General features: G+C 39.5%; 1 protein-coding gene across 1 annotated transcript in view; it reads left to right on the top strand.

Annotated features, from left to right (window-relative positions):
• Positions 1 to 14,549, top strand: part of PCSK5 (proprotein convertase subtilisin/kexin type 5) — a gene marked incomplete at both ends in the record, with an annotated part of 197,944 nt that extends 183,395 nt beyond the window's left edge. Inside the window, 8 exons of the mRNA XM_079548178.1 lie at positions 3,300 to 3,443; positions 5,199 to 5,301; positions 5,846 to 6,039; positions 7,995 to 8,079; positions 10,698 to 10,795; positions 11,320 to 11,449; positions 12,879 to 12,994; positions 14,434 to 14,549. Coding sequence (XP_079404304.1) covers positions 3,300 to 3,443; positions 5,199 to 5,301; positions 5,846 to 6,039; positions 7,995 to 8,079; positions 10,698 to 10,795; positions 11,320 to 11,449; positions 12,879 to 12,994; positions 14,434 to 14,549 — 986 coding nt within the window. The remainder of the gene's footprint in view (positions 1 to 3,299; positions 3,444 to 5,198; positions 5,302 to 5,845; positions 6,040 to 7,994; positions 8,080 to 10,697; positions 10,796 to 11,319; positions 11,450 to 12,878; positions 12,995 to 14,433) is intronic.
• Between the last annotated feature and the right edge of the window lie 563 nt (positions 14,550 to 15,112).

The raw sequence follows: 15,112 nt of genomic DNA, 5'->3' as shown, positions 1-15,112 counted from the left end.
CATCAGTGCCTGTGGTTATTTTTAGTGGGTCCTTGCAAATATTTTTTTTGTAGTATTCAGTACTTTTACCAGTGTTCTGGAAGACATATAAAATCAACACTTTGAAACTTTAGTGATCATTGGAGCACAGTAAAGGCAAGGAGAAAAAATTTAGAGTAACAAAGCAACGCAAACAGTTTTCAGCTGCTTTCAATATATTATAATCAGTGTGCTGTGAAAGTGAGTTAAAATGCAGAAAGGACAGAGAGCATACATGGTGAAGCTATATTCACTCCAAGACAAATCATTTAAGAGAGCTGTGTTAGTATCTGTCAGATAGTGATCATTCTTTGGCAATAGGAGATTCCTCAGCTTAGCGAGACTTACGGAGCTGGACAGTTACCCATCAGATGAAGTTTAACAAGAGCAGGTGCCAGATTTTGCACCTGGAATTTGTCAATTCTGGATATATGCACAGAGTGAGGGAAAAGAGGCTGGAGAGCAGCCCTGTGGAATGGGGATCTGGGAGCTGTGGTGACAGCAAGAGGAACATGAGCCAGCAGTGTGCCCTGGCAGCCCAAAGGGCAACCGTACCTGGGGTGCAGCAGGCCCTGCACTGCCAGCGGGCGAGGGGAGGGGCTCGCTGTGCTGTGCAGTCTCACCTACAGCACTGGGTGCCACAACAGAAGGACATAAAGCTATGAGGGAGCATCCAAAGGAGAGCTGCAAAGATGGTGAATTGTCTGGAAGGCAGAATGTGTGAGGAGCAGCTGTGGTCTCTTCATTTGCTCAGCTGAGAGAAGAGCAGGCTGAGGGGAGACCTCATGATGGCATACCAAAATAGAATCTTTCAAATTCAGAAGAAAATGCACCCTCTTTTTCTCTTTAATCTTCTGATGAGAATCATAGAATCACAAGGTTGGAAATGACCTATAAGATCATCCAGTCCAACCATCTCCTCATCACCATTGCCACCACAAGCACTAAACCATATCATGCAGCACGTCATCCAGACGCCTCTTGAACACTGCCAGGGACGGCGACTCCACCACCTCTCTGGGCATCCACTGCAGTGCCTGACCACTCTCTGAGAGAAAAAGTTCTTCCTTATGTCTAATCTAATCCTCCTCTGATACAACTTGCGGCCATTTCCCCATGTCCTGCTCGTTGCCTGGGAGAAGAGACCAAATCCCTCTTCACCACAGCCTCCCTTCAGGAAGTTGTAGAGTGAAGTGAGGTCTCCCCTGAGCCTCCTCTTCTCCACACTGAACAATCCCAGCTCCCTCAGCCACTCTTAATAAGACTTTTTCTCCAGACCCCTCACCAGTTTCCCTTCTCTGGACATGCTTCAGGACCTCAACATCTTTCCTGTAGTGAGGCCCAAAACTGAACACAGTACTTGAGGTGCAGCCTCACCAGTGCTGAGTAGAGGTGGATGATCACCTCCCTGCTCCTGCTGGCCACACTATTTCTAATGCAGGCCAGGATGCCGTTGGCCCTCTTGGCCACCCAGGCACACTGTTGGCTCACGTTCAGCCGAGCATCCACCAACACCCCCAGGTCCTTCTCTTATTCACACTCATGCAGCCACTCATCCCCCAGCCTGTAACGCTGCATGGGGTTGTTGTGCCCAAAGTGCAGGACCTGGCACTTGGCCTTGTTGAACCTCATCCCATTCACCTCAGCCCAGCGGTCCAGCCTGTCTAAATCCCTCTGAAGGGCCGCCCTACTCTCAGGCAGATCAACACCACCTCCCAGCTTGGTGTCATCTGCAAACTTACTGAGGGTGCAATGCCCTCATCTAGGTCATCAATAAAGATATTAAACAAGATGGGCCCCAGTACCAACCCCTGGGGGACACCACTTGAAACGGGTCGCCAGCTGGACTTCACTCCATTCACCACGACCCGCTGGGCACGGCCCTCTAGCCAGTTCCTTACCCAAAGAAGGGTAGACCTGTTCAGACCATGGGCAGCCAGTTTCCCCAGAAGAAGCCTGTGAGGGACCGTGTCAAAGGCTTTGCTGAAGTCTAGGAAGACTACATCAACAGCCCTTCCCTCATCTGGCAGACTGGTCACCCAGTCATAGAAGGAGATGAGGTTGGTCCTCCACCTGCCTTTCACGAACCTGTGCTGGCTGGGCCTGATCCCCTGGACACTGCGTACATGCTGTGCAATCTCATCCAAGATGATTTGCTCCATAACCTTCCCTGGTGCTGAGGTCAGGCTGACAGGCCTGTAGTTCCCCGGATCCTCCCTGTGGCCCTTCTTGAAGATGGGAGTCACATCAGCAAGCCTCCAATCCTCTGGGACCTCACCAGTTAGGTCAGGGCATAAAAAGCCCAGAGGATAACTGGTCTGGCTATTAAGAAGAGCTGTAAACAGAACAGATGTAAAGAAGAACTGTACATTTCACAACCTGCTGCTTCAACATAGGTAAATGTAATCAAGAGGCTATGTTAAGACCAAACCTAATTACCATGTTTTCAAGCCAGGATATAATTTTTTATCCGTCACTGCTTGAAATGTTATTTCAGACCTGAGTCTTTTGCACTTTTCGTGGAATTAATTTATTGGTGAGTGTGGACAGGGAGGCGAAGTCTGAATATTTACATTTTGACAGCTTGGACTCACGACTTGAAAAAAAACACAACACAGAACTTACATAAAAGTACTTAAATACTTCAGGCTGAAAAACACTTATTTTCTTCCATCACTTAGATACTGAGAGCGTAAAATATTGGTCAGACAGTGAAGTGACGTATCTGTAAAATAACTAGGCCAAAAAAAATAAGGAAAGGCACATTGATATTCTACTATAGAGACTTTAAAAGCATTTGTTTCCTCTTCATTGAGATGTATTCCATAAAGCTATGAAATGTACTCATGAATAATAATTGACAAAATATAACCCTGTTCTGAAGTCAGAATTCTGAATACAGCTAGTTAGTTGAGAGATATAATAATAACGGGACGATTCATTTTCTGAGGAAAAGCGAAATCTATAGTAAAAGCTCCTTGATGAATATCAGTATAAGTTTTCCCAATAACTATGTGGCCTAAGGTTTTTGTTTATGATTTATATTGAGTTCCCCCGTACAGACTTTAATTAGACTTACAAGAGGAGGGAGTGCAAAAAATACTGTGTAAAATCTGGTTGAAAAAATTATGTTTTCTCAGTTTACAGTGCAACACAGATTGTACTTTCAATATTAAACTAAGTCTTTCATGCCTACTTAGAGTTCCTGTTCACAGTGATATATTTTGTAAGACAGAGAAAATATGAAATGATGTATAAAACTAGATTTTTAATACTTTTAGGCAAATTGAAAGAGTGGTCCTTAGTACTGTATGGAACATCCATCCAGCCATATTCACCAAGAAATGATTTTCCAAAAGTGGAAAGAGTACGCTCCAGTCCAGTTGAAGATCCTACAGAAGATTATGGAACAGAAGATTATTCAGGTGCGTACATTAATTTAGTCCATGCATTTACTGCCCTGAGACTCTGCATATATAAAATGTTGGACTTTGTATTGTCAAAATATGGTCATACATTGTGAAGACTCCTGGCTTGCTTACTTAGTATCTGTTCTCTTCCATGTTTTGTGTCTCCTAGATCTTTTGCATTAGTTCAAGACTAGGATTCTGATGCCACTGTAGGATTTATGGCCTTCAGTGCCTGGGAATTAGGCAGTACTGAAAGTTTCCAGAAACAAAAACAAAAATAGCCAAACAGGAATATGTTTAATAAACTGAGCTTTTCATGAATTTCCTCTGACTAGAACAGTAAGGTTGTATTTATATTTCATCTGATTAGTTAGAAGTGCAGTGGCAAAACTGATAACAATCATTCAGGATTCATGATATTTGTAAGTGGAAAAATCAACGTACTGAACCTAGAACACAGTGTTGACAGAATGACTTTGCAAAAACAGTTTCATAAGGATATTCTAGGTTTGGAAATAGTGGGAGTTCAGAACAATTTGTTTCATAACATATGAGTTTTTAGACCGTTTCGTATTTTTAAGCTATGGTTAACATTCCATGTAGAATGCACTACTTTTCATAAATATTTAATATATGTGTGCACAAATGTATATGTGAAGAATATTATTTTCTACATCTACGTGCGTTGTTTCTTGTTTATCCCCATAGAAGTTTTTCAGTGTTTTCATTAGGCTTCAAAAGCGTTGGATTTTTTGTGCTGCAGAATAAGTCAAGCTGGCAGTATTCCTACATACAGTGTCAGTACCTTCACCTAGATGTTCAGTGCTGATGAATCTTAAGCATAACTCCTGCAAGCTAACAGCACAGTGTTCAATTCAGAAGTTTATTATTACAGTCTCCTGTCATAGTGTGTCAGACATGCAGTTCCTGTTTTTGCTGGAGAATTGTTCAACCCCTTGTTTTGATAGATGATGAAATACTGCTGTCTCTGCTGTAAAGGTCACTAAGCTTCTGTTGTATGAACTTGCTTTCATTCAAGTTTACTTGATATTAAGAGCCATGTAAAGGTGCCTGGAAAGCTTAAAAGTTTCATTTACTATGGAGCAATGATCCTGACACAGTTGAGAGTTCACACGTATCCTTGTACCCTACATAAAGGCAGGATATGATGGCTCTCTCATTCCCTAGCTGCTTGGAACTGTTTGGAAAATGTAAACAAGACTCTGGATGAGATGAAGGACTTGCTAATAAGCAAAAGTTAGTCGAGGCTTTTGCAGCATATAGCAGCACAGAGGGAGGTGAGGGTTGGATACTTCTGCTGTGGTAGCCACTCGGACCACCTGCCCCTTTGTTGACTAGAATAGCTGGTGATTATGTTGGCCTGCTTGTGATAAGCAGCATTGCTGATCATTTCATATTATGAATTTCAGAAGCCTTTGCATGTTTCTAGATAAAATTTAGATTGATTTGTTAGTCGTTAGAAAGTAGGCTGTTTGGATTCAGAAATAGTATCTGATAGATTACACAGAAGATGCCATGGCTGTTAAAAATTATGTATCAATATGAACACATACTGAGGCCAGAGTCTGCAAAAATCTTCAAATATTAAAAAATTTCTCCTTTCACTGTGGTCAAATTACAGTTTGGACATAAGCTCAAATACACAAAAACACAGTAATTGTATTCTGTGTTAAAATAGTATATTTTGAGGGGTGCTAAGTACCAAAGGAGAAGTTTTAGTTCCTTTCCTGTATTTTGCTTTTCATACAGGTCCATGCAATGCAGAATGCAGTAAAGTAGGGTGTGATGGGCCAGGACCAGATCATTGTACTGACTGTCTTCACTACTACTACAAATCCAAGAACAACACACGGTAAGACCAAAATTTAAAAAAATCTTTGCTTCATAGGTTCCTTAGTGTGTATCTTAACTTCCTTTTCTCTTCTCTTTGCTGCAGTCATGGATTATTTATTTTCCTCGAATTTTGACAAATTTTCTTAGGAGTTAAAAAAAACCCAGCTGTTTCAGAATTTCAAGTACAGCACTCAAACACACTTCCCTGATTATTTCCTCATTTTTTTTGTGAGAGGTTATTTGTGTGTAACTGTGATAGCAACTACAACTTCAGTAACTGTATTTGAATAAGATAGGAAAAGATGTAGATGGTCAAAAATTGTACAGTGTGACTGTCTGTCGAGGTGTTTGCCAGTGAGATAGCATGTGCTGTAGGAAAAAAAAAAAAAAAGCAGAAACAGCCTGATGCAATGCTGTGGAGGGTTACATGATCATTAGAAAACACATGATCATTACAAAAGCAGCAATGCTGAGAAATACTTCTGCTTTGCAGTCATGGTCCAGGAATGTGGTGGCAGGTTATTTCATTAACGACTCTGCCTTCTCTTCCCTGCTGTCTGCAGGATCTGTGTTTCGACCTGCCCACCTGGTCACTACAATGCAGACAAGAAACGCTGTAAAAAATGCTCACCCAATTGTGAAACCTGTGTTGGAGGCCATAGTGACCAGTGCATGACCTGTAAATCTGGCTACTACCTGAATGAAGTAACCAATAGCTGTATTACCACCTGCCCCGATGGGTTTTACCTGGATAAGAGTTAGTATTACTTACTGTTTCTTTATTTTGGGCTACAGAATTTGATCTGGGGAGGCTGATGGAATACTGATAAGCAGGAAAAGTATGTTGAATGCATCTATCTCTTATCCTACTCCTCTTATTACATTGTTGCTAAGTGTGATCAAGAATCTACTCAGAAATTAACCTTTCTTCATTTTAAAAAACACGCTTAGAAGCAGGATTTCATTTGTGGATGTGAATGGGAGTAACCAGCAGAATGAACGTAGTCCGCAGTCAGCTGCAGGACAGAGCAGGTTACTGCCGCTCCAGAAGGGAAAGTCCAGATTGTGAGCACGAAGCATTCCAATTCCCCAGTCTCCCGTGCTGTGAGAATGCTGCAGAAGAGGCAGCTGAGAAACTGACCATGGTTGCTGAACTAGATCTCTGAGAAAATTAGGCTCCTCAGGTGGAAAAGGTGGTTGCAGTTAATGTTTCAGGCAGGTTTCTGACCTGTGATGATGAGATAACTCAAGAGCAGTAATTCTCTGCCACATGAGATGCAGGGCTTCCATTTCCTCCTGAGATTGCCCACTTTATTTCCAATTTTGTGTAACAAAAATGGACATATATTAAAACATATGCTTAAACTACATGGACTTCAGTTAGCTTTAGACACGTGCTTAAAATACAAACATGTGCTCAAAGCGCTTGATTCAACTGCAAGACCTGAGCGAGGGTTGCTCCGAAAGTAATGCCTCCTTTTCTGTTATGTTGACCCACAATGTCAGAGGCAGAAGATGTTGGTAGTCTGAACATTCCCACCAATATTCCATTACATTTTGTTGTTGTGAGACAGATGGCAATAGAGGGGCAGTCTGACAAAATGGCATCTGACACAGAACTGAGAATGAAGCAAAAGGGTAGAATTGAATTTCTCCATGCAGAAAAAGTTACACCAACTGACATTTATCGATACTTGCTGAATGTTTATAGAAACCGAACAGTAGATGTGAGCACAGTGAGGTGGTGGGTGGTGCATTTCAGCAGTGGCAACAGCAATGTGAAAGACAGGCGACGTTCTGGATAGCCAAGCATCCATGCCATGAAACGAAGAGCATCTCGACAAGCTCACCTGTGTGAATCAGCTAATGGTAGAGACTGTGTTGAAAAATACTATTTTGTAGCTGAGAATTTTCTCTATCAAATAGTGTTATTTGCTCTTTGTATCTGTTGTAGTTTCCATGGAAATAAATAGGAGGCATTACTTTCGGAGTGATCTACCTAACCTTTTACTCTCTGTGCCATGAAGCTGTCTGTTCATTTTTGAGGATTAGTAAATTCAGGTACTACTCTAATTTTTCCATTTGCCACTGTATGAGAACTACAGTGAAGGGATTTCCCTTCCACCCAACCAAGATGTGTAAATGAAAATTTACGAAAATGGGATCACAAGGTTTTTCTTCTCAGAGAGTTACATGGCACCGCATCTCAGAGACTTCTCTTGAAGTAGGGAGCTCATGAGATGAGAAGGCAGATGTTAGGTAAATTATGTCTCATCTTTGTTAAGATCGAAATTGTTTCTTTGAACAGCAATACATGTAAGATAGGACAGACTATTTGCATGTAAGGTGTAAAAAGTAAATTGCAGGATAATTCCTGGAACATATGGCAGCCATTAGTGCTTGACCTGCTGTATGAAAAGCCAGTGTAAGTCCATATTGTAAATAGTTAGTTTAAATATAAAGCGTTTACAAAGATTTTTGAACAACCTCAGAACATGATATTTCTGCAGAGGCTTCAGATATAATATGATGAAGATAGTGTTTATGGATAGATCTGCTGAAGGAAAAACCTAATGACAGAATTTAGACATTTTCGTCTGTCTTTCTGGTTTCAAGCTAGAAAACTGTAAGACACATAATAATATCTCCAGACAGTTTTATAAAATATAACTGACCAAGGTTTTCTGGGCTGTTTTCTTTTTTTCTTTGTAGATAAGATTGTTTGCCGAAAATGCAGTGAAAACTGTAAGACATGCATTGAATTCCAAATCTGCACAGAATGCAAACATGGGCTAAGGTAAGGAAAAGACAGCTGTCTCTAAAAGCAGTACCCAAAGAGGCTAATGAGACTGGATGTACAGTGAAGAATACTAGATAGCTATTCAACCTTGAATTGCCATCGTTTCATGTTTTCCATTGATGTTTAGGTGTTAATATAGTATTTTATTGTGCCAGTTTGGCCAACAAAGGGTTTTTAAAAGACCTTTCATTTCAGGTAAAATAAAAGCCAAACTTATGTGGAAAACTGACTTCTGCACTTCTTTGACCTCCAGTGTGGCAATCAAGGATTATTTTAGAGGTTGAGCTGATGAGTCATATTAATCTCTGATTCATTCCTGTGATAGTTAGAAACTATTTTCTTATCTTTATTGTGTTTCTTCATACATCAGTCATTCACTTATCTCAAGTACCTCAGGCTCCTTTCTGTTATGATATAGTGTGCACATTATTTTAAGCAGCAGTGGATATTTTTATTCCATAGGAGGACTTAATCATTCCTGAAACTAATAGGTAAGGCCCACAAAGCATCAGTATGTATTCCAGGCTCCTTTATGAATGAATGACCTTTTTGATATAAGCAGCTAAGGTCAAAAATCTTAAAAAGTCTGTGAAGGAGTGTATGCTGGCTTCATGCCATAAAAAATATCAACTTGGTATTCAGTAACTGTAGGGGTTCTTCTTTCAGAGTACAGTGTTCTGCAAATGTTTTGACATTGAGCTTTTACTTTTTCTCTAAGTGGAATTTTTTATTTCAGACAGTAAAAGCTTAAAGGTGTTTGTTTACAGAACATGAAGAACTAGATTCTCACGTTTTGTAAAGGATTTTTCATATCAATATATTGCATTTCTATTTTTCAAGTGCCTGCACAGTTTTTATTACAAATACATATTTTCTTTAAAAAAAAAATAAAAATTAAAAAACAAGAAAAGAGACCCTTTGAAGAGGAAGTGTGATCTAATGGGAAGGAAAGCATAGGATTGAATGTGGTCTGTTTACAGTTTCTGTGAAATATGAGTATCTGCTTTCCTTTTAAAATGTAATTAAATTTTCAATCCCAGTTAGAGATTTGGAGAATTTTAACATACTCAGCATGGCTTTCTATGTATCTGTGAAATCAGTTTAACAGGGTAGCAGTTCAGAAGTTCCAACAGTTGGCATATATGTCAGAATACCCAAGACTGCATATTTGTGACCTTACAGGACACAGTCTCTGTCACAGCTATGTCCACATTTCCTGTATTTCTCAGGAGCATGAACCTGACCACTGGAGAAAGACAAGTGTAATCTGTGAGAAAAAGAAGGAGAAACAAATGTCTAAAAAGTCACTTATATCTAACGTTTACTTGGATAATATTAGCCAGCTGAGACTGGTTTTTGGTAATGTTTTCAAGGAACATCATCTGCATGGATATGACAAATCAGAAATCAGTATCATCTCCAGGACATGCATTTTGCATTCCCTAGTGATCCAAAGATTAGCGTATTTTCTTGTCAAGAAAATGCATTTTCTTGTCTTGTTAGATCAGTAGACAGGAGTTTGGGTGGGACTCGGGAGGCCTGTATCCAAGTTCTGATCCTGCTACTGGCCTATTAACTAAACTCAAGCAAATGACTAATTCTCCCATTTGTAAAAACATGATAATGCTACCTGACTCATAAAGCACTTCGAGGTTGTTGCTGAGCAAAAGTAGGTACTCTCACATCTGTTGAATTTTTCTTTTTTTTTTTTGCTAACCTGGGACCATATCTACTCTTCAGAATTTCCAGTGGTGCTGAGCATGCAAAACTTTGTTGGTTTCAGTCTGCAAAACAGCATTAGCTCTCGCTTTATGCGATAATCCCTGTAGCTGAAGAGCATTTTTTGAGAAGGAGTTCAGTCAGGTGAAAGCTGAGATTCTATTTAAGATGGTAGGCATGGCAGAGAAGTCCTAACTTTAAAAAAAAAAGAAAAAAAAAGAAAAAAGCCCTACTTCAGCATTTAAAAATGAAAGCATGAACGCTGCTTAGAGCATAGGTATGGAGATGTGTCTCTTTATGCTATTCCTTTTTCTTCTGTTAGTCAGTACCTTACGCTCCTGCTCAAAAGTGCCTGCGGGCAGAATACCTTTAGCTGTAATCTAGACAAATCTCCCACACCATGCAGAATTGGAGATTTCAAAGAAAACTGCTGTGTCAGAAAAGGGTGGCAGCTTCCTTCCTTGTCAGTCTGCTCTTGACCTGTGCTGTAGAGCAGTATCAGGAAATGCTGCTGGTCTTTCACATGAAGCATGAGGTCCTGTGTATTTTAAATGCAGTGGTGTTGACCCTGTGCCAAATTCCTCATGGGTAATTGTATTTTACATGCCTGAATTTTTAGGATAATGACATTGTTCATTTTTTTCTGTCCTCTCCTACTTGCTAGTATTTACAGTAGTTTGTAAACAGCTCCTGTTTTTCACTATAGATGAAAATGTATTTAATTCCCTCTTGAAGTCATTTGCTGTCATTTGTAAAATATGACCTACGAAGGAAGCCAGTGAATCCTGATCTACGAGTTGCTGTTTTTTTAAAGGGAACTACTAATTTGTGAATGAGCTTGTATGTTGTTGCTGTTATCTACCTGACCACTGTGCTTTTTTTCCTTTTTGTAATAGTTTGCATGGCACAAAATGTGCTATCCGCTGTGAAGATGGAAAATACCATAATGGCAGGGAATGTGAACCATGTCACCGTTCATGTGCAACATGTGCAGGTATCTCACTGACATTTATTTGCATTATTTCCTTTACTCTCTATTTTTAGCTCCTATTTTATTTTACCGTGTCGTAATGTGACTGCTGACATGTAATCTCTGAATTCTTTTGATAGTTATCTAACATATCATATGCATGGCCAAACTCTGTCAGCTAATATAAAAATATAATTGAAAGTGTGAATGCTCTTTTTTTTTTTTCCTTTTATAATGCTCTTTCTAATTTCCTGCAATGCCTTCCATTTTCTTTCTGGATTGTAAGAACGATTTGTAAATTCTGTGGCACTTGCAGAACTACCAACACCTATTTCTTTCAGAAAAAAGATAGTGAAACTATGCAATATGGTTTCTTATAAACATACACCTTTATAATTTGATGTTACTCTTTGAAAGAAGGCAAGTAAGGCTAAATGTTGTCTCTAAAATGGCAGTAAGATTTTGCTACAGCTAGAGATATGGTGTTTGTTAGGCAGTAGGTAGGGGGAACTAGCCAATAATAGAGTGTATATTCTCTCTGTTTTAAGGTGGTGGAGTAGATGCATGTATAAACTGCACACAGGGCTATTTTATGGAAGATGGAAGGTGTGTGCAATCCTGCAGTACTGGTTACTACCTTGATCACTCTACTGAAAGTGGATACAAAAGCTGCAAAAGGTATGATCTGTGGTAATATACGTTTCTAATAATTAGCAGTATGTTAGGAATTACTGTGTTGAGAAAGATAATATTTATGAAAAGAGAAAAAAAAAAAAAAGAAATATGCCAAACAAATGAAGTAAGAAGTGTTTTTTTGAATTTTGAATTACATTAAATGGAAATTCTGAAAGTGTTTTTCTTCCACATGTATGTCTTTGACTTTAAAGAGCCTGTAGTGAGAGCCTGTAAGTAAGCATAGAAATGCAGAATGTACAAATCTGGCAGAGGATCTGTTTCTCAATAACAAATCAAAAAAAGGCAAAGTGGAATCTTTTTAACAGTAAGTTAATTATTGTTCATGAGGACCATTTCAGTTCTTCAGCTGCATAGACAGAAACATGGCGTAGATATATTACAAGATTTGCTGTCCAGCATAGCTCATCTGCATGTACCAGTGGGTGAATGAGCCCTCAAAAAGACTGTGCTGCGCAAAGGAGGGAAGTATTTTTTTATTCCTTCCTTTGTTAAATAAATACCACTTGCCCTTTGGAATAATTCATTATCGACTCACGCTGAATTCAGGGCAGGAAGGGAATCACAGAATCAAAGAGTCATTTGAGTTGGAAGGAACCTCTAAAGGTAATCTAATCCAACTCACCGACAGTGAACAGGGGCACCTACAGCTCAGTCAGATTGCTCAGAACCCCATCCAGCCTGACCTGGAATGTCTTCAAGGCTGGAGTATCCACTACTTCTCTGGGCAGTCTGCACAGGTGCCTCACCACTCTTATAATAAAGAAACTTTTTCCTTATATCCAATCTAAATCTCCCCTCTTTTAGCTTGAAACTATTTTCCCTCATCCTTTCACAGCAGGCACTACTCAAAAGTCTGTCTTCTTCATTGTTACAATTCTCCTTAAGATATTGAAAGGCCAATATCAGGTCATCCCAGAGCCTTCTCCAGACTGAACAGCCCCAACTTGCAATGTGTTACGGTTTTCCAGTTTTCCACTCAAAAATAAATAAATGAATAAATGAAATGAAATGAAATAAAATAGATGAATATACAGTCAAAATCTAACGAAGTCAGAAAGGTGATGAAATCACCAGGCACAGGTCAATCTTTTCCATCACATGGCTTTGAGCCCATCCCTTAATGGCACATGGATGCACTGTCTGTTTAATACTTCTGTTTATTACTTCTATGTAGTTCCAAAGAACTATATATATGCAGTTATTTACTAAAAAAATATATTCACAAAGAGTGATTGGAGGAAAAAAAGCAGGACTGAGTTGTAGGGGAGGTTACGTTTTAAATTATTGTCATTGCTAGAGGAGCTGATACCTCTGGAAACAGCAAACAAGCCCTTTACAATTCAGAAGGTTTCTCCTGGGTGCTCTCGCATTTGGTGAGGCCATAAGGCCAAACCCAACCACTGTCTTTCAGATGTGATGCCAGCTGTTTGGATTGCAGTGGTCAAGGAGACAGAAACTGTACCATCTGCCCAAGTGGTTATAACCTAGACTCTGGTGTCTGCGTAGTGGGAACAGTCTGCAAGGATGGTGAGTGCAGTTTCCTGAAAAGATCTTTTTTACCCCTTCTGGCAGTTTTTCTTACATGTATTAGTTTGGTTTGGTTTCTTTTCTTTTGTTATATTCTCTATTTTAGGGCTACATTATTTCTTACGTTTTTCAGATTTATGAAAAGGAGAAAATGACACAAGTAGTGTATTAATGGAATTAGTCACATATACAACTGAATTTTCCTAAAATAGTTTCCCCCTACCTGCAGCAGCCTACTTTTGCTTCCTTACTTGTTTTTCAAAAATCATTGCTTTGAAAAGATTTTATAAGAGGACCCTAGTGTATTGTCAGTAGAATTGCGTGTATGTGTTTCACCACTTTAAACCATGGAAATGCTGGTAAGTAAATAGATGTTCAGTAATTGCAGTATTACTTGAATTATGTGAGAAGGTAATGAGGAAAGAAAAGAATAGAGGGCACTCAATTTGTTATGGAGACTTAAACTTCCTCCAGGAACTCTGAGTCAACAAAGATATCATTCATATTGCATATGATTGGCTTAATTATTCGCTAATATTCATTCCTTTCACGAATCTCAATTACAGAGACTTTGAGATAATGTTACTCTTCTATGAAAATGTTACTATGTTAATTACTTGTAGATAACAGCTCAAGAATTGCTGTCCAAGAGGAAGATCATACTGAAATAAAGCCCTGCATTAAGCAGTATGAAAGATTCCCACTATAAAATACAATCTTACATGCCTATATGTATACATCAGTTTGGTCGTCATTATGGTAGGGCCAATTAGTTGTCCGCACGCAGCTTCATCTAGGTATACATGCAGTTGCCCAGAACTGAGGACACTTCTCCTCTGTCTCATCTGCCCTGTTCTTGAGAGTGCAGTTGCAGAGCAGCACATGGGCCATGAGGCAATTGCAGTGGCATGCAATGGGATCCTACTGCATGGCATGTTCCCTCAACAGTGTAGGTTAGCCAAGGAAGGGACAGAAGTCTTTCCTCTGTTAAGTTACCGAGTGTGGAGGCTCTCATTCCACCACCTGACAGTCAAACACTGGGTATGTGTTACTATGTAGGATTTGAATATCTGTTGAGAATGTTTATTCCTTTTTCATGGTTTGTCTATTTTATTCTTTTGATTCATGAAAATCAAGAACAAATTCCTTTGCTGTAAGTATCACTGTTTTCTAATTATTCTCTTTCTAATCTTTTTTTCTTTTTCACAAATGGATACCAATCATTCCCTGTCGGACCACACAAAATCTCTTCCTGAAAAATAAAATGCTGTTGACTGAAATTCCTTCTGATGGACCAAATTTCCTACTTGCTACCTGCTCCTGAATGGTCTCTTCAACCAAATCTACCTATCTGACCAATTAAACCTCCCTCCATGGTAAACACCATGCTCTCCAAACCTTCAACTTCCCCTTCTTCTCTTGCTGCTGCCCTCCGGAAGCCACGGAAGAGTCCTGGGCCGAGGGAGGATTCTGTATGCTGGTGAAAAAGAACAATCTCTGCCAGCGGAAAGTGCTCCAGCAACTGTGTTGCAGAACATGTACGCACAAGGGGTGAACTCACACCTCCCAGAGTCCTCCTGCTCCTGTAGACTTATAGATTAACACGTATTATTGAAAAGGAAAAAAAAAAAAAAGCCACCTCTCTCTCTCTCCCCCCTGTTTGTCTGGGGAGATGGTGAACTGTTTGTTGGAACTTAGATGGAAAACCTACAACACGCCTACCTTTCATAACTGGGTGTTTAGAGCTGAGCATCCAGAATCACAGAGTCAGTATTGTGTGACCAAAGCATTTGATGCCAAAATTAACGTTTAATTCATGATTTGATTTCCTGTCAACTTTAGGATTATTTCTGTTTTTTGAAGGTCTTTATCTTTCCCTTTTTTTCCTGTTTGTTTCCCCCTCAGGATATTCAAAGAGTGTTTCAAAAATACACACACGTTTACATGGATTAAAACTAAACAATACAAAAAAGTTTGCATTAGTCTTTTTTGTGAATTGACGGGGAACTTCAGGAAATGAGTCCCTAAGGGAATCAGAAACATTGTCATCTGCAGGACCAAGTTCTGTCCTTTTTGTACCAGTATTTAAAAAAGAAAAATGATCATTTCTGCACACAA

The sequence above is a fragment of the Tetrao urogallus genome (genome assembly GCF_951394365.1).
Source record: "Tetrao urogallus genome assembly, chromosome: Z".
NCBI lineage: Eukaryota > Metazoa > Chordata > Aves > Galliformes > Phasianidae > Tetrao > Tetrao urogallus.
The sequence above is the reverse complement of the archived record's forward strand: the minus strand, read 5'-3'. Positions and strand labels throughout refer to the sequence as shown.